The sequence below is a fragment of the Chironomus tepperi genome, unplaced genomic scaffold (genome assembly GCF_022539635.2).
Source record: "Chironomus tepperi strain 1889 unplaced genomic scaffold, CSIRO-AGI_Ctep_v1 contig_93, whole genome shotgun sequence".
NCBI lineage: Eukaryota > Metazoa > Arthropoda > Insecta > Diptera > Chironomidae > Chironomus > Chironomus tepperi.
This window is the reverse complement of record NW_027226215.1, coordinates 583,687-611,088: the sequence shown is the minus strand read 5'-3', so window position 1 is coordinate 611,088 and position 27,402 is coordinate 583,687. Positions and strand designations below refer to the sequence as shown.

Here is a 27,402-nt window from a genome sequence, read left to right as displayed (position 1 = left end):
GTTTTATGTCTCAACCTAAATATTTGTACACAAATCCTATTTTTTGTACACGTCAAACCTAATTTTTTGGACGTTCAAATTAAAAATTACCGTTACAAAGTAAATAATTTGTGTGAATCAACTTTTAATTTGACTTTTAAACTACACTTTAAAAGTATACAAATCATAAGAATTAAGTTAATGATTGATAAATGCAAGAAATCCACCGAAAAAACTTAATTAATATTTTGAGTCAATTCGAGCAACACAAATTTTGACGGTTATTTTATTTTTGAACGTACAAATATTTAGGTTTTTGTGTACAAAAAAATAGGTTTGAAATTTGGCTTTACAAATATCAAAATATCTATTGTTAGACAACTGCTAGTAATTTAGTGAAACGAAGAATGAAATCTTGTGTAATTATGCTTACTTTTTTCCTTGACAACATACTGATAAAAGTATCGGGTTTTCCATAAAAGTGAGATGTAAAAAATTTACAAATTTTGTGCAAGCATCTAAATTTTTCGTGAAAAATTCTTTTTGAGTTTTTAAGGAACTGGCTGCTCTAATCATCCTGAAAACTTGTCAGGATTGTTAAAACATCAGTTAAATGATAATTCTTTCATTAGTTTTGCTGGAAAGTGCTTTAAAATCAGTTTCAGTATTGTACAAAAAAATAGGTTGTACAAAAAATTAGGTTGTTTACCCTAGTTTCTGGACATTTTACAACTTCATATCAAGCCAAATAAATAACTTTGAGTTGTATACTAACAAAAGATCGATAATATGACAAGCAGTTTAGTCCAGGAAGGCTTAAAAAAATAAAAATTCAAAAAGTAAACAAAGATTTGAAATTTTGAACTTTTTTGAACTACTGAGCTCCTTGGATTGAATCTTACAAGGACATAGCCTGGAGATAAAGTCACAAACATAACCTCAAAAAAAGATCTCAATATTAAATTTTTACACCATTATTCAAAGTCATTCCTCCCTATTCTATAAGAAATCTAACTTTATTGACACAAAGAAAATGAAAAAAAAAGAGAGAGAGAGATTGATAGACAAATAATCAGCAAGGAAAGACAGTGCGCTGCATATCAATAGTAGATAGATAGAGAGATAGTAAAAACAGAAATAGATTTAATTCCATAGGATATAGAGACAAAAAAAGGAACAATTGTAAACAAAATAAAAAGAAGAAATTTTAAGAATTGTGAAGAAGAGAGAAGAAAAAAAGGTGAAGTTTGAGGTAGCAGCAGGTGCTTCGAGGGATATAATAATAAAAAAAAGTCATAAAATAATACATAATATATTTTCATTGGTTTTACACTCATAAAGCTCATGGACATGCTTACCTTTCTCCAAGGATATTTTTGCTTTAAATCCACTAAAATGGTGCGAATAATCGGAAGAGAAACGAATACCGAGAAAATTACTCCTTGACCTGTATCGTAATAATTTTAGTTTTGAGCTCCAATCGCCGCACATTTTTCGTGGCATCCGGTCACTTAATGTACTAGGCGGTGGTATAAATGTATTATATGTGCTGTTCGACGGCTGAAATATGTTACGGTATTCAGCTTTTTGATTCTCGTAATCACGCAACAATTGCTGAAACTCAAAGAACTGTTGCTGTTGTATACTTGAAAAGTCATTAATCTTCATCTCCTCCATACTTCGTTTATGTCTTGTTGGCCTCATTGTGCTATTTAAAAATGGCTCAAACATCTCGACAAAATCATATGAACATTGTGGTTCATTTTCAAGCACCAGCTCTTCAAATTCTATAAATATTCTAAATCCAGGGATTGCTGTGATAAATGTAAAACAATTGATATTGTCCATATAATATCTTGGATATCCTGGACTTGTGATGCTCATCTTCATATTGTCACGTGTCAAATGGATTGTTTTATTGCAATCCTCTGTCTCTAGAGTGCCCACTGGCTCTATATATGGATGAGAATGAACAAAGATAAAATGGATCAGAAAGGAGACAATGAAATTGAGATTAATGGAATGAATGATAATGAGGAAAAAAGGTTTGTGTATAAAAATGACATTTAAATGGATTTAAGAATTTAGTTTTCTTCTTGCGCATATCCACTTATATCGTATTGTTTGGAGATTGGAAGCATTGAATGAACATTTGATTAACTTCTGGATATAGCTTTTAATAGTACAAATTGGTTAACTGATCAAAAATCCGACACAAGGTCAGCATGACTTTGTCTTGCACCATGTCAGAGGCATGTCGGCATGGTGTTGGTTTTTTGACCGGATTTGCGCTATTCGGGCAATTTTTGTTAAAGACTAAGACGTCAAATTCAGAACAGTCCAGCTAATTATAATTAATATCAAGAATTTAAGGAAATACAGAGAGGCAAGAAACGTTCGGAGTCAACTTAACCTCTTCCCAATGCTCTTTGGACAAAAGTCTTCAATTTTCTTTAATTTTTCGAGACAAAAGCCATAAAAGCCAATTCTCTGATCGGAATTAGAACTTTTAAGAGTCACCCGAGCGACACAAATGAAGATAGCTCCGCCACTAATATCTTTTATTAACACCAAATGGAAGCCTCTTCCACGTGGATGCCATATGGCATTCATTTGTATGCTACCTAGAGGCGCCGCGCCTTTCGTTTGATGTTAATAGAAGAGCTTGAGCGGAACCATGGTGAAGCCTTCCTCATTTGTGTTGCTCGGATAGGAAATTAAAGCTTGAAATCAACTCAAATTGTGTATAAATATCTCGATTCAAGTCAATTCAACTCTTTATTAAGTAATTCAATACACTACTAAATGGAATTCTCCCACAGTTCTCTCAAGTTACATCACTATTCAGCATCGACATTCCTCATGATGCTCAGTATATTTTCCCACACACGGTAAATTTAACATTTGAGCTTTTTTTTTATAAGCAGCTATATTTCACTAAAAGAGATGTGCTTTATCAACAAAAAATACACTTCTCTGTCCCCTCCACCAAAATGACTTATGGAAGTTCTGAAAACTTTTTTTCCTCCCCAAAAAAATAACAAAATATTTTGTAAAAAAAAAAGTTTAAAAATCTGTAGCATCTGTAGTTAACTGGGAAATTGAGTGAAAAGAACACATAAAGACATTAACTTTTAGTCATATTTTCGTGATATTTTGGAAGTTTCTTACACAATAAATAAAGCAAGAAGATCAGCAAGAATGGAAAGAAGAAAGATATATTTTCTGTCATTGATGGATGTGAAAAAATCAAAGCTTAAACATGAAAAATGGATTTAAATGTTTATTCTATTTTTACTTATTTTTTGCTGTGTGTAGCTATGGGACTCGATAGAATTGAATAAAAAAGGGATAAAAAGATTTGAAAAGCTCATGATTATTGCTGCTATGGAAAAAATATTTTGACAGAAATCAAAACAAAAACTTATTTTAGTGGACTATTGGAAAGTTAGTGTTTTAACACAGCCTAAATGTGTTATGGGACCAAAATCCCTTGATGGTATCACTGTCAATACAGTTTAAAAGTTCGTAATTGACGATTTACCATTTGAGTTGGATACTTTCTTATAAATATTATGAAGCTGTCTATAGAGATTTAGTATCAAAGAGGCATTTGGTATCGGTAATTGACAGACGAGAGCCAGACATAGTTAGCTTTAGGAGACGTCTAAGGGAGGTCATGAATCGCAATTGATCTTTACGACCAGTGAGGAGTGTATCTAAATAAGAACGCGACTCTATTTGCAAAAGTATTTCTTTAATAATATAATTATTGGTAATTATCCTTAATTTGGCCCTTGAATTAGTACTCTGGAGTATTCCTTTTAACTTTTTCTTCGATAATTTAAACCAGAATTCACTTTTTCCAGAAGAATTCTTCCTTCTATACTAAGATTACGCGCCAGAAAACTCATAAAGATCAAAGTTTGAACTTTCATTTAAATTTTGAACTTCCGTTACTTTTTAAATTTTGAATTTTCGGTAAAATTGTTTTGTCTTCAATTTCCGCTCTTAAAATTTGGCTGGAAGAATGAACCTTTCTTAAAATTATTGAAGATTTATTTTAAACCAGTTAGTTGCAAAACGGACATCTTTGACAGGCAAAAACCGTACAATTACTGAATAATGTGTATAGGTTTTGTTACAAAATCATACAAATTGTCAAGAGATTGTACGATTATTGCCTGTTTTGCAACTCTGTATTAAAGCTTCAATCCCTGAACACACAATCCGAACTTTTCAGCATTTTCTCTGAAACTTTAACATTTTCAACTAAGCACTTCCCAACGGTCAGTAGATTCATCTTGAAATCTCTACAGACATTTCACTTGTACATGTCAGTACCCAAAGCATTGATTTCTCACGAAGCATAAGACAGAACTTTTCAGCTATCTTCAACAAGATAAAGTAAGGAGAAAAAAAACTTCAAAAGTCTGCTTCGTAGTTCATTCTCATGCTGCCCTTGAGATATATATCATCCTAAAAATATAATAATTTCTGACTTATTTATTTATTTTCCATCCATCCCATTTCACTTCCGATATTTATTTTTCGAAAAAAAAACCCTTTTTTTATCACAAAGTTCATTTTTCAAATTCCATTGTGAATCACAGGCAAAATAAAAAAATGGCTTTGTTATGCACAGCATAATAGAAATGACAACATTATTTGTATTCTTATAATTCCTTACCATCAATAAGAGGCCGTTCACATAAAAAAAAGTTTCTCGTTGCACAATCACGATCATTCCACATGAATGAATCGGTGAGTGAGGTTGTTGTTGAGGATATTCCACTTGTGGATGGTCGATGATAAAATCTTCTTATTTCTACACAATCCTGCTCACTCAATCCATCATCGTTTGGTTGTCGATTATAATTTCCATGCTCTAGCCATCCGGGGAACCATTCTAATTTTAGAAATCACAAACAAAAACAAAGTTTTTAAGATAAATCAAGAAAGGAAGTTACTTCTTACTTGTGAACGAAAATTGCTGACCATCCGTCCACCGGAAGTCACCCTCTAAGTACTTATCCGTTGCTCCAATCCAGTAAGACACGTGCTCGTTGTAATGTGCACTGTTTAACGATAGATAGCAAGAAAAAAATGAAAATCAATGTTGACTTTGGGATTTATGTGAGAAAAATGAAATGGGAAAAAACATTTTCCAAAGAATTCGTGTCGAAATGAAAACATAAGAGTGTTTGGGAGTATGTAGGCGGGTAAGTGGGATTCTTGTACTTGGAAATGTTTCAATCGGGAAGGATAAACAAAGTTTTTATTTGAAAAGGAAACTAAGTTTAAGAAAATGGAACAAATATTGAGTTATGAGAAGATTTATGAAAAACTATCAAATTGCAATGAATTTATGGAAGTTTAATGTGTCGAACCCGATCAGCATACTTCTAATTTTGTGGGTTATTTAAACCATTTTGCTAAATTCTTCATTTCAACGTTTTCAGAAAAAAAAATTGTGAATTTTATAACGAACTTTTGAAATTTGAAAATTAACGATTTTTTGAAAAAATCATCTAGTAATTTTGAAATATTTGCCGTCAAATTCAAAATATCCTCTAAGTTAAGCTTGCGTGTCGACAAAAGGTCGAATTGACTTCAATCCGGTTTGCTTGAAACAGATTCAAAGTTGAAAGGATTTTTTTTCTGCAGACTCTTGTGAAGTATAACATTTCATACAAATTTCAATCCGTTTTTAACAAACTGTGGCGAATTCAATTCCGCTTTGACCTTTACTGTTGACAACATTTGAATCTAGTAGATTGGGTATTAAACTCCTGAAAAAATCAAGGGTGTGAAACTAGTCAAAATGAATAAAAAAAACAATTTATCAATTTCACACCCTTTAAAAAGTCTATAATCCAGAATCTCACCTATTAATCAACATCCTATCCACCAACTGTTGCTCATTCTCATTACTTATTGTAGCTAAATGACCGCCAAGCTCATTACATTTACTCTCAGCACCATCCCATTTCATAAGTTCATTGAAAGATGCAACACAAAATTCACCAACAAGTATCCATCCGAAGGCACATTGTGACACTATATTTTCTATTGGAACAGCTGTATATTCAAGTTTTAAAAATGAAATTTCATTCTTTACGTTATATTCACTCATGATCGTTGTACTGTCAAGAACATTTGTGCTCAAAATTTGTTGCATTGCCATTTGTTGTCTCTTTGTTATTCGTATAAGCAATACATTGTCGGGCGATGCAAGTTTATATTCAATATTTGCTTTACTATCTGACAATTTTAAACATTCACTCCATTTCTCATTCATTCGATTGATAATTTCGATTAAAATCCATTCGCAGTCAATCTTTGTATGACTTTCGAATGTAAACGAGTCAGTATTTGGAGCATAATTCTCTAATTCTATAAATTCATCATCGATCTTATTATAGTCTAAATGCATTGAATGGTCATCATTGCGTGTTGTCGATTGTGTCATATGAATGTCACGTACAACACTCGACACATTATCACTTCCATTAAGGCTCAATTTTAATGCAATATCATGTCCATATGGTAAATGTATTTTAAAATGACATTTAAGTGCCAAATGACCCATTGGCTGTATTATAAATGAACTATTTTGATCCATAAGTGTTACATTGTAACAATAGTCGACGAGCTTATAGACGAAATAAAATTTCGGATAATTAAATATACTAAATGATGTGTTGTCGAATGAACGGAGGTAAAGTGTGCGTTGAGATTCCGATAATTCCTCAAGCTTTCCACATAATGTGATTGTTTTGTTAAATCTTATAAAACCGCCACTCGTGCATGGCACATTTAATCGCATCAATCGAACAAGCATCCCAGGTGGTTGACTTTTATATTGATTTTGTATTAATTTTGGAAAATGAAATGTGCAATTTTTATAACGATAAGGAAGTAATGTTGAGTCTAACCATCCTGTAAAATCCTTTAATGTTAATGAACAATCTGTTGGAATGGAAATGGAAATTTGATTAGAAAATTGTATTTTTAGATGATTATGTTACACAGTAATTAATTAAAGAAGGAAAATTGAATAGCTTGGAAGAGTAAGTTCTTCTTAGTATGCAGGCATGATTTCGTGGAAGAAGATTTGGGGTTAATCAGATCAAATTTCGGCTGTGCTATTTTGAAGACGAGCTAGTTTGGTTGAATTGTTGATTAAAGCTTGTTTTCAGACGAAATAATCAACATTTAGGAATGGGTTCATGTTTGTTTGTATGCCTATTACTATATTTGATGGTAACTAATAGCAATACAAAGTAAATGAGGCTAAAATATGAATGCAAATGATTAAACGGTAACTAAAAATTTGAATTGTTACAAAATTTTAAGGTTCAAATTTTGAACTTAAGTATAAAAAGTAAACAAAAAAGGACCGAAATGACCGAATGTTTGAATTAATTAATTAAATAAAGTGAGATAATGAACAGGAATCTACTGTAAGTCTGCATTACAACTTACTGAACATGAATAGCAAGTTTAGAGAAAAGTAACAGTCCGATTTCTCTTGGTAAGGATAAATTAAACAATTTTCTGATTCTAGTTCTTCTAAAAAAATTTCAATACACACCTGATCAATTCAGTAAAACGTTTCGGGATCTTTAACAAGCACTAATACAAAACAACAAAAGTTCCCAATTAATTAAGAACCCTCAACAAATTTATGAAGAACGCCTTCACAAGTATCAAGTAAATTACCATCAATTTTGATTATTATAGCAATTATTATAGTTTATTAATATGCAGCATTGAACTTTACTCATTCATAATCCTTAATTTCAAATTAATGAAATTATAGTCTCGAGTACTACTCAATTTTCAATGAAATAGTAGAAATTTCGCAACTCTATGACTTACCTTGAATTAAACTTAATGAAAAATTAATTTCGAAAATTTCCCGTTTATTTCGATAACGGTAGAGAAGACTGAAATTAAAGAAGAAAAAACAGAACATAATTACTTTTCATGGTTGAAGTGATTATTTTGATCATTTTCAAGGATGAGAATTTAATGTTAAATTAGGTAAATGGTTTTGGGTTTCGTCAAAATATCGATTTTATAGTGATTATTAATTCATAGTATAATTTAAGAGTATTTTTGCAAGGCTTGTAAGATGCAAGGGATTTCAAGTTTGTGGATAGATTATAAATTGTGGGTGTGTAAATTCTATTATATCTTATTAAACCAGAATAACACAAGTTAATTAATCGATTTAAAATCCAGCATTAGGCTGGCTTGACTCTACTGCGTTACTAGATTCAAGCTGAATCCGACATCAAGCCATGTTATTCTGGTGCCGGAATATTCGATCGATTAACCTCTCTTAAATGGCACCTAACGCTGGCTACAAAATTAGATTTATGTACCTTACTTAGCAGAGCTTCTTCAAACTTCTTTATCTGGTTGATATTGGCTAATACTTAAATCTAAGTATACTGTAGTCTCAGCACCGGTCTATATGACAATATTTCATTGTAAACCGATCGGGTATTGCAATTGGTATTTGAAATTACAGACGGAAGCCACAATAGTGACGGTAAGTGAAGAGATTGTCTTTTACTAGCAGGTTTTGTTAATTTCAAAGACATTTTAAGGACAAATATTTCAAAAAATTCAAAGCAAAAGCATGCAATTAGCAGTGCCTAAAACTACTCGAAAAATCAACACATAAAATTCTCTTAACTCAAATGCCTCCTCCTTATCAACCAGTCATTAAACATTCACATTAAAATCTCACAATAGTAAACTATTAAAGTCACATTAAAGTGTCGCTCATAACATATTACAATAAAACTCATCTGTTGCATCATATCTGACATAACTCAGACTTAATGTAAATTTTATTCATTACTAAAAAAATGAGGGTGACTTTAGGATTCATTTAAAATGTCAAGGACGTGAGAACAAGCTAGATAAAGAACAACTTTCATTCCATTCAAGAAAGAAAGGCAAACAGTCATATGTAGGAACACAAAAGGATTCATTGCATATTGTAAAACATGCTAAATAATGAAATAATACTTGTGAGAATCAATATTTTTACATTTAGACTTAAACCTTTTTTGTGTAAGAATAAAAGGCTGTCACGTTTCAAAGCTCATGGATTTAGATAAAGCCTTGAAAGCATCATTTTATGTCATCTTTTATGAAAGTTTTGCTTTTCATTGACAAAACCTTTTTTTTGTGTGTGGTTGAGACTTGAAAATTTATCACATCTTTATGACTAAAATGGAATTTCCAGAGTGTGGCCGTCACGAATTCAAATTTTTCGACATTAGATTATCGAAAAATTCGAACTCAACTTATTTTAAAATAAAAATTTACGTTACGAAGAAAAGTGAAAGTAACGGTCAAAAAAAATTTGAATTTTAAATTCTTGATAATTTGTATGGTTTTGTAAGAAACATTTGTAGGGTTTTTGCGTGTCCAAGATTGCTTGTTTTGCTACTCTGTTCCAAATAAATGTGACTTTGAGTTCTTTTTATGAACTTTTAAGCAGAGACTAAAATGTATGAAAAAAAATCTTTGATGAAAAAAATCATTTTTTTCGATGATTAAAAAAATCACGATTTTTTTCATCATACGTTAATCACACGTAAAATTTAATCACGTAAGCTTAATCACTACGTAAAATTTAATCACGCAGGGCAAAAACACATGGTTTAAAATTTTTCTCAAAAGGTTTGTGTCAATCACGATGAAAAGTTTGAAATTTTTTTAGCTCTATTATTGTATTAGACTACAATATTTTAAACCATTACTTGTTATTTAGCTATTTTAAGTAAATTAAAGTAGTTTTCTGGTGCTTAAATAAGTTAGATTTATGCAAAAGAACAATGAAGTTTGGTATTTTTTTCACGGCGAAACAAAAATAAATCCATTAAAAAACTACACAAATATGAAGTTGAAATTGGTTAATCTAGCTAAATTAAGCACCAGAAAAATATTTTAATTTACTTAAAATAGCTAAATAACAAGTAATGGTTTAAAATATTGTAGTTTAATACAATAATAGAGCTAAAAAAATTTCAAACTTTTCATCGTGATTTACACAAACCTTTTGCGAAAAATTTTAAACCATGTGTTTTTGCCCTGCGTGATTAAATTTTACGTAGTGATTAAGCTTACGTGATTAAATTTTACGTGTGATTAACGTATGATGAAAAAAATCGTGATTTTTTTAATCATCGAAAAAAATGATTTTTTTCATCAAAGATTTTTTTTCATACATTTTAGTCTCTGCTTTTAAGCTCATTTTTGTCATTTTTATTGAATAATGGATAGTGCTTCTGGGTATCATGACAATCGAATTTCTTGCAACATTGCATAAACATTTATAATTCATATTAATGGATTATAATACAATAATATTTAATGTTCAACTGTCGGTTCTTTTACGTTTCACAAAAAAGTTTATCTGCACATGAAATAACAGTTTGAATTTTAATTAACTTTTTCTAGCTAGCATTTCAACAGTAATTCATGTAACCCTGATGTGTAATAAAACAAACGTAATGTTGTAAAATTGAAATAAAGAAGTTTTTATGATACTTGAACAATAAGCATTTGAATTTTAAGAGTGCTTTAAAGTAATTAAATTTTAGGTTACCAATTAAGGATTGTTTGGTGGTGTAGCCAGTAATTATCAATACTAAAGAAATAGTTTCTACGATAGTTAAATATTTAAGACGTTGGAACGGGTCATAAATATTCCCGAAAAGCACATGACTATGCTTTCTCGAAATTCCGGTCCCGATACATTTTCGGAATCGGGATCTGGAAAACCTGATCCCGATCCCGATAGCAAGAAAGCATACACTCGACGAAGAAATATCCAAATATCCAGTCCCAGGCTTATAAGACTCTGTTCTGAGTCCGAATTTTATGAAATCTGGGAACCATAGTCACTCTAGTTTGGTGATGGACTTTTGACCGTGTCTACGTTATGTGTCTTGCGGGTAATAGACGAGAAAGAAATGAGAACGGCAAATTCACCATGTTAGGGCTTTTACTGCAACGAACTTTAATATGTTGTAACTGACTGAATAATTGAAACGAGAGCTGATATTGAAACAACTTCAAATGTCTGCTGGACATACTAAATTACTACCGAAGATTGTGCTCTGAATAGCTAGGCTTAAACATCATAATCTTGTCTTAAGCTAATGTTTGAAAACCTTTGTCGGACGATTCGTTAATTAAGAGTTCGTCCAAACGTGTAGGCACTACGATGCCTACAATGTCCAAAAAGCGTTGTTTTGGTATATCTTAAACAACCGCGAAGCCCGTTCCAAGGTGTTTATCTCGCTGCGTACATAAAGACTACTGGATTATAAAATACAACCGGAGACTGTTGCCCTGCGCACCTAAAGTGCAAACAATGCAGGCCTGGACCTTTTGGCGAAATTTTAAATAGTTCTAATACCTAAGCGTCACAATGAAATCCTTATACAATATCTACATGAAGCAATAAAAGACTGCGAGCTCGATTTGACTTCCAAGTGAAGCCTTGTGTTCCCTGGGGTAGCTCAATGGTAAAGTATTAAAATACATACAATGTATAAACTTTGCTCAATATCTCACATTTAAAACAAATTCAAGTCATTGAACTAAGTATGTATCTTTCCCTATCATAATCTCATTAAATATGCATTAACATTTCAGTTTCAAAAAATTTTCCTTTATGTGATTTATTCAACTTGTAGCTTTCATATTTCATATTCATTAGTAAAAGAGGAAATAAATACAGTGTTGAAAAGTATGAAAAACTCTTTATAGATTTTTTTTTTATTCACTTGACAAGATTTTAATAGAGGTAGCAAAAAAGGTAAATGAATGAGAAATGGAAATGAAATAAAGAAAAACCTTTTGAATATGAAATCAAAATAGACTCTTGTGAAACTTATTGATGCTCGAAGGGTCGCGTAAAAGAATAATATTCACTTGAATAATCAATTTCTATAGTGACTTTTTTCTCGCATCTTTAGCATCGTCTTTTCTCGTTAGCATGAGAAAAATCAATGATTTGACTTTTACTTTTTGAGAGTACATTGTAAGGTCAATGTCACGAGTTGTAGCTTGATATTTTATTTATAAATCATCAATTGGGGACGGATACTTGATTAATATTGAATATAATAGAAATATTTTTTGAAAATTTGATATGGGTAGAATTCAAATCGGAGGAAAGAGGCTTCAATTTTAAAGAATTTACAGACTGATTAGGTTTACAGGAGATTTTTTGTCTAGAACGAGCATATTGCTTAGTCTGGTGTCTAGGCGATATTGCTGGTATATACCCAAATGTTATCGTCAAAACCAGTGCACAGTGTCGACTCAGATTTTTTATGGAGTCCAGTTGACTTTTCCAGAAAAAAACTCGTGAAAAGAAGCTGTCGATAAACATAGAGCTTCAGGCGCCGACTGATGGAGGCATGAACAACACTTGAGCTGTACGGCCAGCGAAGTAAGTAAGTAAGAAAAGTCAACAATGGGGTTCCTGTCTTGCTTATTCGATTAAGCCAAAGCAAGAATATCGACATATGCTAGCCGACGTTCAACCACTGATTTAAATTTAATTCTTGTCCGGGTAGACTACTTGACATAATGTTAAGTTAATGTCTAAGCCGACAGTCGTCTAATGACCTATTTTTCGAAACATCCCATGGAGAATGTAATTAATCGATCGTAGATATGACTAAGACCTTGATAAATAATCAATCCTTCAAAATACAATAATTAATTGGGTTAATCTTTTCATCAATTAAAGTATCATTTTAAGTTATTTTACTCAAAGCGTAACCTAACCAATATTATTTAAGCAGCTTAAAAAATCAACAAACAAATTTGTCCCCAAAAAAATGTTACATGATATAACGCACAAAAAGGCAAAATATGATGTACATATAAAATTTCAATGAAGGTTCAGTTCAACATGAGCCGAAACATTTCCATAAAAAGCATGTAAAAAATCATGTACACAACGAATACTCATCCTAGCAACAAGATACGACAAATTCATGTATCAAACCCGAGCGACATTTGGCATTCAAATGCTTGTCATTTAGGCTTGGAGTTAATAGAAGAGCATAAAAGCTCCATGTGAAGCCTTCTTCATTTGTGTCACTCGGGAACAGTCCTCGAGTTCATTTGCATTGCAATAGACATTTTTTTGAGAAACATCATTTCGTCAATGGTGCGTAAACCTTCATCCTCTATTGTTATCATTGACAGGCATTTCTAATTCCAAACCTTCCTTATTTGTAGATTTTTTTCATGCAGACACTCGTAAAATTAAACAAAAAAGTTCACTTTAAGTCGACAATCCTTCCGAGAATTGTTGATTTTTGTTCATTTTATTCAGAACATTTCCGAAAAAAGCTTTTCTGTGCACATCAAAAATTCATTATAACAACAAAAATGTACACGAAAAATCATAAATTCTACTAAAAAAATCAACAGCTTTTTCAAAAATTCATTGTGATTCATAATGTTATTCAATTTCTATGTGGCTAACAAGATTTGATCTTTTTTTATTTTATTTGACTTTTTAATACCACATGCTGCTCAGGAACAAATATGTACATGAGTACGACACGATGATGGTAAGGGAAGAAAAGTTGGCAATGTTTCAAGTCGTATAAAACGTAAAGGAAAGCAGAATTTTTCTACACACAATTTCCATTGAGTGAAATAAAATTTACGCTAAGTGCTTCCAAAAAAAATTGTTCATTGAAGCTTATTGAAGTATTTGTAATGAAGGATGTGCGCTTTTGGTGTTTGACTGTCTGTTTGTAGGATAAAGTTTTAATTGTCCTGTTTGTCTTATGCAAATGAAGCAATTTAGAATGGATTGTGAGATTTGATTGTTTATTCTTCGAAGTTCAAAAAATGAACTGAGCATTTGTATGAAAAGGGGTGTTCAACTATGTACAATAAATATTATTCAAATCTCAAATGAAAGTTGCAACAGTCACAAATCTCAAATAAGCTAAAATCATCAAAAAAGTTCGCTCCAATCCAAACTAAACCCCAAAAAGCTTCTCAAACTCTCCCATCGAATTTCGTCGCGGCTTATTTTGTCTTCCGTACGTAAATTTTTTATTTACTTAAATGGATTTTCTTCGTCTTCTTCTCCTTTTTTTGCCTTATCTTCAAACATGAAATAGCTCGATACTGTCTACAGTCGAAATGTACCCAAAAGAGCTTTTTACCGAATTATATTTAATATAGAGATACATAGACGTATGAGACATTTCCATGTATATGCACACAATTCTGTCTGTCATCGACAAACATAAAGTTGATTTCATTACATTTATTCACTTTACGAAAAAAAAAGTAAACTTTTGGAGGAAGTATGAATATAAATTATTGTCATTACTGTTATGATGATGATGATGACGACGATGATGTGGTGGTTTTGACTCTTCTATAATGCCATTTTATTACCATTATGATAGGTTAATATTATTTTGTATCTTAAATTTTATTGATTTTCAAAATGCGGCTTATGGAACGTCAATTTGCTTAATGTACTCTATTCGGAATTATCTGAAAAGATTCATTAGGTAGTTGATGTTTGATGAATGACATTAGGATGTGAGCTTATAAGCTTGATTATTGAATTGTGGGAATTTGAGCTTTTGAGCTTTGATAAATTCAGTGACTTAATTTTTGATAATGTCTAAGGTTATGTTTGGATTGTTGCTATTGATTTTTCGAAGATATTTAAGGCTTTAATGAATTCAAAGCTTCTTTAGTGCAATTTGAATCATAAACTTACAATAGTATTGAAAATTCGTCAGTTATATGCTTTATTTTTGAATTTTCGACTTCATTTGCGTTCGATACTTACTTGTCTCACATTATTATCCTTAATTTTGTTTTGAATTACTTAATTTAGTAAGTAGTGAAAAGCACTTTTTGGGCTTTAGCCTTTTTCTCTATGCATTAAGCCTTCAATTATTCCTTAGTGTTATCATCCTTTAGATGTTTTCTTCTTAATTGTTCAACTCAGAATGAATTTCTCTATGAGTTCGCGCCATAAAAATACTGAAGTTCAAACTTTGAACTTAGATTTAAACTTTTCATTAAATTTTGAACTTCTGTTACTTTTTTGAATCCGACATAGCCGTTAATTTTAGTTTGACTAGAATTTCAACTTTTTGAAGTATTTAATCAACAATAGATCAAATAAAGCCACATCCTGATATCTACATGATGTCTAATAAGTATAATAGACCATCTTCATCTTCAAAATCCCATCAGAAAAGGAACATTTGAGCCAAAAACAGTTTAATCTGCCTTATATTCCAGAAAAGGGCAAATTAAAATACTCAAGAAAAAAGCTTTAATTAACATTATTCATCCTAATCCTCAAATTTAGCTTAAAAGACATTTTAATCACCATAATATTCCTCATGCTTTGCCATAGAAATTTCAAAAGGCTTCCTTTTTTGCATCCACATTTAATTACTGAAAGAAGCATAAAATTAATTAAAACATCTCTTGAGTCACAAATGCACAATCTGATAATTAAATTATTGCATTTATCAAAAGTTTCAATCACAGATTGCTATAATTAAAATCTATTAGCAATTCAGAGTTTGAAATGATCAAAAGATAATTCAATTATGAGAACTTTAACTGACGTCAAACGATATGCAGACGTTGTACAGTTTGAGATATAGACAGCACCGATAAACTTTTTCTTTCATCATCTGAAGTTTTCCAATTTCCTCAACATTACATACAAGCATACTCTGTATTTCTATCTTAAACCTCGCAAAGTTCTCATGAAATTTTCAAAAAAAAAGCGTTTCATCACAATAAAAATGAATCTGAAATGTAAGCAGTGATGCTCTTGAGAAAGCCCTTGAATTTTACATTCTCCATAATGAGAGGATATGTTATTCTAATTTTAATCCTGGCAGGAGATTTTTTCTGAATTTTTATGGAAGATTGATGGATTTTTTGATTGTTTATCGATAAATTCGGTATTACATAATAGGAATCAAGTGATTCTTAGGATCGCAGAAGAGTCGAATTCTTTAAATTTAGGTCGATGTTAAAGCATCTAAACTATTACAAAAAAGCTCAAATTTGTGGCTTAACAGAATTTGAAAACACCGAATTCGAGTTAAATATATTTAAGGTTGCACCTTAATAATTACATCAATGTGCGACTTAACTGCTTATCTACTTTCAACTTGCTTGTGTTGGTCGAAGAACAAAATTTTGGACTAAAGATCAATATAACGATCGTATTATTTAAGAAGCAAAAGTGCCTTGATAGCTTTCTTAGCAAGGTACAGCTCATGGAAAATGGTCTGGAATTTGAACTCCCGGGGTCGAATCCCACCATTCGTTTAATGATTTTTCAAAAATTTTAATTACTTTGGATTCTTAAGTGTAGCAGTTCATAGTCAGACTTAAACATCATTACTTCATGGAGCTTCCACAGGTCTATAATAACATCCAGCTCATCGAAGGCAATTTAATTCGTTTTTTCCAATATCAGCATCAATATAAGTAATGTTTCCACATTACTGACTTATTAGAATTTTTGATAATCCTACTTTAGACCAAAAATGACTCTGAGAATCCTTCTCGAAAACGCCAATAGAACGTTCACCCTCCACACTCATGTTCCAAGACTTTGACCAATATGATGTTGTTAGATGGATAAACGCAAAATATCCAGAAGATGGTATTATGTTGGGGCAGCGAAAAAGCGGCAATGGTCAAGTGGTTAGAGCGTCGGACTACCGTGCGATTCGCGACACACAAATTGTTGCAAGGTACATTGCATTGGTATACCCTGGGCAACTGTGTAGAGTTTAAAGAAATCAAAATGTCCATTGGACAAAAACCATCATCACGACGGTATTTTGATGTTGTTATTTGAAAAATGATCGATATTAGAGTACATAATTTGTGATTTACCCTCATTACATTTTACCAAAATATTAAGCTTCTTGACCTTTTCTACATTTGACTTCAACTATATTGTAAAGAGTTACCGTCAGGGCATATTCTTGCAAAAATTACAATATGCTTAACAAAAAAAGATGAGAATTCTTGATATTTCATGAAAAATTTAGGATAGTAGAATGCTTCAATTTTAGATAAATACATTCACATGAATGTATAAACTTAAAGCTCCACTCTATCAAACCCTTATCATCATGTGAACATTAAAAAAATGAGAGAAAAATGTTTAATATAAAAATAAACTCGAGTTTTAAAATAAGAAGCAGAAAAGAGGCTCCGACTTTTCCAGATTGATATGAAAAGTAGCTTGAAGCAACAAGACTGTTGTGTATGTAATGGAACAGGTAGGATATGAATATAAACGGAAATATGATGTAACAAAAGAGAAAGGAAATAAAAATATCATGCAAATTGCCTCATTTAATTGTCGAGCATGTTTTCTGTATAATGTAAATTTTTTTGTTTTGTCGTCCATTAGTCTTATGTCGCTCATGCTCTTGTTCTCACACAAAAGTGGGCAGGATTTTGTATAAATAAGCTTTAAAAGGCATAAAATGGAGATTGAAACTATGAAGAAAAGAAAAAAACAATTTTCTGTATGAATTATTTATTCGTTCATAAGCAGTTAAATTCAGTTGAGTGAGGACTGAAATACATTTCCATCTATCTATTCATCTGTGTCAGTGTTGTACAAACTGTGAGCTGCGGCACATATTTGTATGAAGCCACGACCTAAACCATATATGTCATGCGATTCATGACATTATCAAACATTTTTGAAATTAGTGTGCCGCGACAAACAGTTTGCGCAACACTGGACTACATGATGAAAAATGGAATGTAAAATGTCAACATTCGTTTGCAAAACAAGAACTCTTCTCATATCATTCTAAAATCCATGAGAAAATAGAGTATTGAGAGGACTTTAGGGTGGATGATGTGTTACAGAACAGCGTTTTATCCAGGTAGCTTAGGGAGCTATTAGAAACATCATCCGTGTAACATTTGAATTATGATCTGCATATGTTGGAATGTGTCATTTAGAATTCTGTAGTAAGAGGATACAGAAAATGCATAATTTATATACGGTGCTTTGCAAAAAAAAGCTGAGTAACCCAGAATAGCTCAGTGGTAAGAGCTTGAGACTGAGAATCGTAGGACGAGGGTTCGAGTCCTATTCGGGATCCGCTATTCGGAATTATACTTTTTTAGTCATGTGATTCAACAACATGTCTTTGGGAAGGCATTAAAATTAGCCTTTACAAGGGTAAACCTACAGCCAGCTAGCCATTGGCTTTGGTAGGCTCTAGCTTGTCTTAGGTACATCTAGCATACTGGGCTAGAATCTATTTTAGTCATCTTAGATAAAGATGATTCCTAGTTGGTAGGCATTGTCAGACATAACCTATTAACTGCGCACATTAAGATATTTTTTGACTTTATTGTAGAAGATGGATAGCAGAGCTTTCTGTATTGTGTAATTGTGTATTCTAGAGGTATTCAGAATCAAACCGAAATTGAGGCAGAGTAATAACCCTGATCAATTCAATTGGGCTAACGACAATTTATGTATGAGTTCAATCACCTTTCAAATCATATAAAATCCACAAAGAATATGTCACTAATAATCTATTCACAAACCATGTCATATACCCTCAATTACATATCTCAAAAACATGCGCTAGCCATTAAAACCCAAAAACATTTTATTGTCAAAAAGGATAAAAAAGAGTGAAACTTACCGAAAATTTACTAAATTGCTTTCATTCGACAGCTTAACGTCGCCAGTTGTCCAATTGAATGTCACTTTTTCGTCACTTATGCTAAATTTATGATAAACTACGTTACGTTCACAGTCATTATGTTCAATAACGTTTTGCTTTTTGTTATTGCTATTACGATTTGCATCTAATTTTTTATCACTATCCGATGTTACGATTTGTTGAACACCATTTCGTACAACTTCATTGGCATAACCATTACGATGATAAACTACAGGTGTCTCTGGAAAAATTCCCATTACATTTCCATTCGGCGTCGTCGTCTCAAGTATGAAATCAATGACATCGCGTGGCTGAGGTTGTGGAATTTCAACTGAAAAGAAAAATATTAAGGAACAGAAAAAAAAAACAAATGAATAATTAATGATATTATACACCGTGTCAGATCAAATGTATGTCAATTACGTAGACGTATCCAATGAGGAGTTATAAAAATTTTATAAATTCTGTTGCTGCTTACTTTTTTATGAGGAATGAAGGTTTAACCTTTGCTCTTTAGGTATATATGTTCTTGTATGCCGAGCGATATAAATGAGAATAAGGCACTGCCTTGAAGGGTTCACGTTTAATGATTGTTTATCGAATGAAGGTGTACGCCAGACCACTGTGTACTCAATAGATCCTCAGTGGGATCAGAAATATTCATTTGATGACGATATCATCATCAATTTTAATGTCTTTAGACTACAAAGGGCTGTGACCTATTTCCACGGCATACAATTCGAAAAAGGACAGGTTAAAATGTTATTCCTGCCGAGTCTCGAACCCATGACCGCTTGGTCGGTATATCACAATAATTAGATACCAAAGTACAAAACCATCCCGCCACTGAGCCACCTCGACTCGGAAATAAAACTCGACAAAACTCCAATAAACCTTTTTTTATCAGTACAAAACGGAAGCAGCCTAACCTTGGAAACCATATGGATTAAGGTTTCTTGATTCCGAGACCGATACTTCCCGGATAATTTCTGTCTCGAGAATTTATCAAGATATAGACTTCACGAAACCTTAATATGGATCCCTATCACTTGTGTCGCTAAGGTCTGTACTTAAAAATGTGCATTGAAAATTGTAATTCTATTACGGCACATCCGAAAAAGAGAAAAATTCAATTTGTCTGTCTCACGACCTACAATCTCCCTTTTTTCCGTCATATTGATTTTTCCATAAAACATTTTTCGCAGATTATTTTTGTCATATGCCTTCATATATATATTGGAAGTATTCCTTTTGTCGTACAAGAATGCTGATTGAAATATGAAAAATACAAATATGTGGAAGTTCTTTTATGCTCTTATTTTATGGAATGTAAAATATTTTTCTTACGTTATTAAACTGATTATCGTCATATGACAAACATTAAAATTTATTTTGTAGAATAAAGCTTCTTAGATATTATCGGAATAGCTCAATCGATTGGATTGTCATGTCGTTTTGCTTATGGAGTTAATGTTTTGTGCAAATTGAAATGACTGATGTGAGAATATGGGAAAACATCATGAAACTTATGACAGATCAGACTAGCGTCATTTCAAATATTGATCGTTATTATTTGAATGAAAAAACGGGGATGAAAACTATATTTTTAAAAAATAAATGACCGTTGAAAATTTTTAAATTCAAAAAATACGTTACAAACAAAAAATCAATATTTATTCAAATTTTGATGCATGTAACTGTTTTCTTTCAAATGAGCAATGATATTAATGATCATTTGAGTCTTAACTTCATGGAATTTCATCAAAAGAACTGATAATTTTTAATAAATATTTTTCGTTGTTTACATTTATATCAACGGTAAAATATTTTTTGAATTTTCGCAATCAATTTCGAATATTTTCGAACTAATTTCGAATTTTTTCGAAATGAAATGACGCAAGTCTGTGACAGATTATCAATTTATCGAATTTAAGGAAGAATGTCTTGAATAAAGTCAATTTATGATATGTTTTGTAAGGTATACGACATGTTAAAATTGTAAAACATCCACTTTTTCATTGCTTCATTCAATTAACAATCGAAATGAATCATAATAGTCATAGGAAATTCAAATTCATTAAATTTATCGAAACTTGAAGTCAACTTCATATTGATCTTAAATTTTAATCCGTACAGTTTGCAAAATAAAGCATTTTTAGGATTTTTAATTGATTTCAATCAAATTGGCAGCTTGAAATGAAAAAGGTTCCATCATTGAATGCTTTGCTAACACCAAATTAACTCAAATTCTATTTTTCCCCAAAATATAGACATAAAATAACCATATCAATCATTAACACTTCAATTAATTCATCAATTTGTTTTCTTCCCAAATCCACAAACTTCTAAAACTTTCATCAAATTCCAATTAAACTTTTCAGCACGAGTCACATTAACAATTCATTCCAAAAACCCCAAAATAAAAATTAAGTTTTAAAATTGCTCTCAAATCCTTTTTCTGTCTGTCTTTCTGATCAAAGCTTTCTTATTAAGAGAAAGAAACCCAAATAATTGAGTCGACATCAAGTCCCTTTTGACCACAACGAAATAAAGTATGATTGAATTAAATAAAAATTCTATTAAATTTCTTGAGACGAGAAAAACTTGAGGAAAATTTCCATCAATTGTTCATCATGAAAAAAGGGTTTCCCCATTAAATTAAGGAAGATTCATATATGATTTATAAAGTTAAAGAAATGTATGGAGTGTTGGAGAGTATTGAAAGCATTTAAAATTGATAAAAAACAGATCTGATTGAAACAAATTGTTCATGGCAGCCAAGTGACTGTCACATGGCACTCAAGTGACTTCCACACGACACTCAAGCGACTGTCACATGGGACTCAAATGACTGTCACATGGGACTCAAATGACTGTCACATGACACTCAAGTGACTGTCATAGGACACTCAAGTGATTTCCATAAGACACTCAAGTAACTGTCACAGGACACTCAAGTGACTGTCACATGGTACTCAAGTGACTGTCACATGACACCCAAGTGACTCTCACATGACTCTCAAGTGACTGTCACATGACACTCAAGTAACTTATTACCGATCAGGAGATCATTGAAGTCATTCCAACTGCCCAAAGACTGGCAGACAAAATCAGAACAGGAGATTAGTTCTTAAAAATCCTCAAAAGGATGAATTTATTTATATCTTATCTCATTTCATTTAGGAAATGGAAGTCTTGCGGTGACAATAAGGAAATATTCAAAACAATTTATACATGAAAGATCTATGTCATCTTAAAACCTCATTTTTATATCATTGAAAAAGCATTAAGTAGAATGAGATGATGAATATAAAGGAAATCTTTTAATGACGCTTGTTTAATCCAGAAAATAAATTGAAAAGTTTTAATTAAGTCTTTCTTAAGGAAGCTTTTTTTTTAGCATGATGACGTAGCTAAAATAATCAAAATTGGGTTTTATGATTTTTGAGGTATTTCAAAAGCTTCTTAATATATGCTTATATTATAAAGGAGAAAGCAGTCTTCAATTGAACATGACTTAACATCGTCATGTATCAACTTACAGGAATCATCGTATCATGTATCATCGTAGGAAACTAAGCTAGATTTTGAAGCTGAGGCAAGAGTTGCTTTTACAAATTCATAGCCCGAATATCACAAAACGGTTAATTGATCAAGAATCTGACTCAAAGCCGATTAACCGACTTGTGCTATCAGGACTTGTTATTCGAACGATCAAAATGAGAAAGCCACCTCGACGGAGGCTTGATAGAGTCTTGACGAAGCCTTTGCATATTTCATCAGTCGTGCACGTGACCCCGACTTCTTGCTGTCATAAATAACAGCAAATAGACTCTGTCACGGATGACTTTAAAGCAGTTTTCATATGGAATATGGAAGCGGATTCTGCTTGGCATTAGTGAAGCTATCCGTAAGAGAGCTTTTACAATGTTGTGACGAAGAATTGCTGCTCTAATTATAAAATTGCTCCGACTGAGGGAGGCCATGGATCATACTTGATCTGTCCGGCCAGCAAAGTAAGTAAATAAGTAATTACAGAAGGAGTCTAACTAAGTAACTGGTGTACAGCTATTAGAAACAGCAAAATTCATACAAAAAGCAGTTCCAGATCCAGATCTAACCTAATTTTAACAGACAATACACAGAAAAAAGTATGTCATTCCTTACAACCAAAATCATCAGATTGTTCAACCAAAAGATTGCTTTAGTATATCCCATTACTCATAACAACATCACAATAAAAAGTATATCAATAAAACTGTCGGTTAAAGAAGCCAAAGTCACAGATGAAATGAAATAGGATGAAAGGAAATTCAAGTATAAATCAGCATGGCAATTGAGGTAAATTAAATTACCTCCATAAATACCATTTTTAAATTACTCATTGTCAGTATAAAGGAATGACGATTGACGTCAACAATGAGAGTGTATTGACATTGCTATTATATACATAATATAAAAGAGTAGAAGGAAGGAAGGAAGGAAAATGGAAAGAATATATCAAGAGAAGAAAAATGAATGTACAGAAATAGGATTCAAAGAGCTGTTTCTTATGCATAATCAAACATCTCCATTGTTCTGACTATTTGCAAAGAAAATATATAAACATATACATGCAAAGTGATGGAATTATAGAAAGTGATGCTTTCAGGCTTCTTTTTATTATAAACATCAGTCTGTGGAAATCTGATTGTCGAATTCCTTCGACACTGAAATTCGAAATTTCAAATTAATTTTGACCGTTATAAAAATTGATGCAAAAATCTGAAAATTTTCAACTTAAGCCGTCACATGAAGCTTGGTTTGTTGCTACACAACCTAAATATGATTCAAAGATTAAGAAATAATTAATTTCGTAATAATTTTTTGGTTTTCTAAATATTGAAAATTTCGGAGGTTTTATAACGGTCTTTCTAAATTCAAAAATCATTTATTTTTTTGAAAATAAAAATAACGACCAACTTCGACATTTCCACAGTCTGATAAACATATAGAATATATTTCATTGACTTAGGGGATTTTAAAGCTCGACATTCAATTACTATTAATAGAAGTCCTTTATTCAGACTCTAAATCTATTTGGGAGTAGATTACGTCTGAATCCAGACCAAATTCAAATATATCAAGCAAGTTCCTCACAGAAAAATAACCTCAAAAACCATTCATAGTTTTTTGTCAAAGACATCACCACAACCCCTATCCTTACAAGCTGCATCCATTCATTCATTCATGATAATATCAAACATAAGAAACAAGATAAAGATGAATAGACGATAATGGAAATTGAGATGTTGTTGAGATGAAAAAAAAAAATGCTTCATTCATCATTGTGAATGGCTGTAAAAAGCACAAGCAAATGGCGCGGTTTGCGACAATTTAGATTGATTCGTGAACTGCACGACTAAAAATTTGTTTACGTCAATCACGCAAAATTTCGTGACATTTTTTTGGTTGATATTGTTGTATCAACAATTGAAATCGATGAAATTTGATTGTGTGGAAATAAAATTGGATTGATAAGATGGAAATTGGAGGTTTTTGTGAATTGAGGTTATGTCTCTAATGGGAACATTCATCAATGACATGCACATGTGTGTTACTTGTAAATGATAGCTCAATTATAAATCACTTAAACATCCCAGAAAGCACATGGCGTAGAAATGAGCAAAAATCCAGCGCATGGCAGACTAGACTATGGATTGAAATCTAATTTCATATAATCTGGTCTGGGACAAGAGTCATGCTGGTCTGGTACTGGATTTTTGGTCATTTCTACGTCTTTAGCTTGAATCTGCTTATGCCTTGACTGCCTTATGCTTTACAGCACTGTCTTACTAGTGTCTGAAATGCCCACATTGTACTGTTTGGTACTCAGACTAGGATGCTAGGATTCGAACCCTAAATTTATTGACTGTACCTCGTTAAGTGACATTTCATGACATTTCTGCTTCTTCCATCCGTACTTAAAAAGCATATAAAATCAACAAACATTCTCAACTATAAACCAACATTCATGGCAAACATACATTACATTCCAAGATTAAAGCCTCAGCATTCCTTCCAATAAATTCTTCAGTTTTCTTTTCATCATCTTAATCCATTGCTTTGTAAATCGTACTTCAGTGTTTACTTATGAAACTATAATGTATAATATATAGGAAGAACATATTTCCTCAATACTTCCTGCATATTTGCTATCAATTCTCAATCCAATTTAATTTAATACAATAAACTAGAGACCTTAACCTTCTCTCAAGGTTCACTTCAAATAACAAATATGTTCTACTTTTGATATTCCCATCATGCTGAATGGAAGCATCTTGCCATCACCCACAAATATTTGTTTTATTTTCCCACCGATATTCAATTCACGTGCCAGTCATGAATCGTCATTGAATATATTTTTATCTCTTAAATATTAAAATTACTTTTGGCTTTAAAGAAAGTGCTGAGACTGCATGAATAAGTTTTTGAGGAATCTTCTTTCTTTTGTCTGCTCTTGAATATTCAAAATGATGAATATTTTGTGTCTGCAGTGATTTCGTGCTTTTCTAAAAGCAGCAGAATTAATTTTTAATCAATGAATAAAGTTGGATGTTGATGCTGACTTAAAATGTATTATTTTGGAGACAGAAATATATTGCGGAGCTTTTGGAGGAATTGCATTTGACAGGGGGAATTCTGGTTCAAGCAACATAAATGAAAAAGGCTTTGTCGCGACTAAGTTATGTCATAAGAAGCCGTATTATAGAAATGTGAAGACTGTGTCACGACTTCGTTATTCGATAAGAAACCATTTAGAAAGGAACGATTCAGCTAACGAGATTTTGCTTTTGCACTTCCAGACTCGTTAACATAAGCCTCAATCCATAATAAAGCACTCAGTTTCATCTCTAGGCCGGTTCCGAATAACACAAGTCACTTAACCGATCCTAAATCCGACACCAGGTCAACTTGATTCTGGCAAAGAGCCGAATTCAAACCGAATAGGACCATAATCCGAGTTTTTATTCAATTAACTGATTAGCTGTTTTCAAGATGATCCATAATCTCACACAAACATAAACTTCCACCAAAAACTTCATCATTCCAAAATTTCATTCCAAAAATTCTCAGTAAAAATTAGCACAAAAACCTTTCCAAACTCAAGAAAATGCAACAAAATCTCGGTTGCACTACAAAACAATGAACAACTAACACTTAAGATTGAGTGGTACTACAGATAGTTGTTACGAAAAGGATAGGAAGATGTATACACTTGGGAATGTATATATTAATATTTCGTGAGCATTCAACGAGTTGCTTGCATCAAAATTGTACTTAGAACTTGTTCCATTTTAATATAGATAGCTGGTGTGTACTGTTTGTGTTTGGAAGTCATTAAAATATATGCAAATGTACACAAAGTATGAGAAATAGTTATAATAACGTGCAAACATACTGTTAGGAATAGAATCACGTGTGAAAATGAGCACTTGAAGCAATCATCAGTTAGTAAATTACCCTTATTCGCGGACTATTTTTTATGACATGAATGCATTCGCATGCTGTTGAAATATACATCGATATGCTATTTATTATTGAACCTCATCATGAACTTTGTTTATTTGTGCCTATATTTATCGAATTGCAATTAAAACTTCACGGGATTTTGGGAGGTAATTTTGAACTGAAAATTGGATGTACTGAATTGACATTTGCTTTAATTGCTGCATGCTCGTGTTCCGTTTTAAAACTTTATAGTCGATATCTATAAATAAGTAGATACAAAAAAGGCTTAACCTGATTCATTATATAATTTGTTGTGTATTATGTCGTCAAGTTGGATAAGCTGCTGTTGTTAAGTGTGGCTAGTTATGAGTAGGTGGATTTTTATTGCTATTTTATGAACTCTTTTGAGCTTCCGGGATTAATTATTTCAAGGATATCGAGAACAATCTATACTTTCAAATTATTCATTTTATTGCAATATTTATATCAGTTATCGTTCAAATTTACTAGTCAGTTGAAGTCAAGGATTATGGAAAGTGCAAGGCTTACTCGAATAACTCAAGTCGGTTAATTAATCCAAAATTCAGCACCAGACCGACATGAATCTTCTTGTGTATCGAATTTTAATTGAATTTGGGATTAAGTCAGAGTCAAATGAGACTTGAGACGGATTTTTGAACAATTAACCAATTTGTGCAATTCGAATTCATCTTATTAGATTCCGAATTAGACATCTATTCTGTGGAATTTCCCAAAATGTGAAAAACTCCTTGACTGACTCCGGAAAGTCACACGATGTGAAAAAGCCTAGAAATAATGTCCAAAGACCGACGTGACTCCGGCTTCAAGTTTAATTCAGCAAAATCTTTCCTTATTTTCCGTCTTTTTCATGCCCTGTACCTTTAAGATTGTGAGATTTAAATTTAAAAAAATTACGTTTGATCCTGAATTTTGCAAGATTCTTTAGGAATGTATCATGTCAACTGAGCTATATCTTCTTCTCCAATTTCAAACACTAGATTTGCCTTAAGAATCTTCCAAAAATATCTCAATTTCAATTTCAATTTAAAGTCACATTTCGATCATACCACAAAATTTCAATTATTCATCATCCCACAAAACCAGTAAAAAAGAATTGAGCTTAAAT

The 27,402-nt window shown here is 31.9% G+C and overlaps 1 protein-coding gene across 7 annotated transcripts in view; it reads right to left on the bottom strand.

Moving 5' to 3' along the window:
• The window catches only part of LOC139086942 (uncharacterized), a 95,937-nt gene that overhangs the window by 37,834 nt on the left and 30,701 nt on the right, over positions 1-27,402 (bottom strand). For all 7 annotated transcript variants that reach the window (XM_070635597.1, XM_070635599.1, XM_070635595.1 and 4 more), the window contains exons 3-8: positions 18,744-19,095; positions 7,864-7,931; positions 5,868-6,951; positions 4,957-5,057; positions 4,670-4,888; positions 1,338-1,931 (exon numbers count right to left, since the gene is read on the bottom strand). In XM_070635597.1, coding sequence (XP_070491698.1) covers positions 1,338-1,931; positions 4,670-4,888; positions 4,957-5,057; positions 5,868-6,951; positions 7,864-7,931; positions 18,744-19,095 — 2,418 coding nt within the window. The remainder of the gene's footprint in view (positions 1-1,337; positions 1,932-4,669; positions 4,889-4,956; positions 5,058-5,867; positions 6,952-7,863; positions 7,932-18,743; positions 19,096-27,402) is intronic.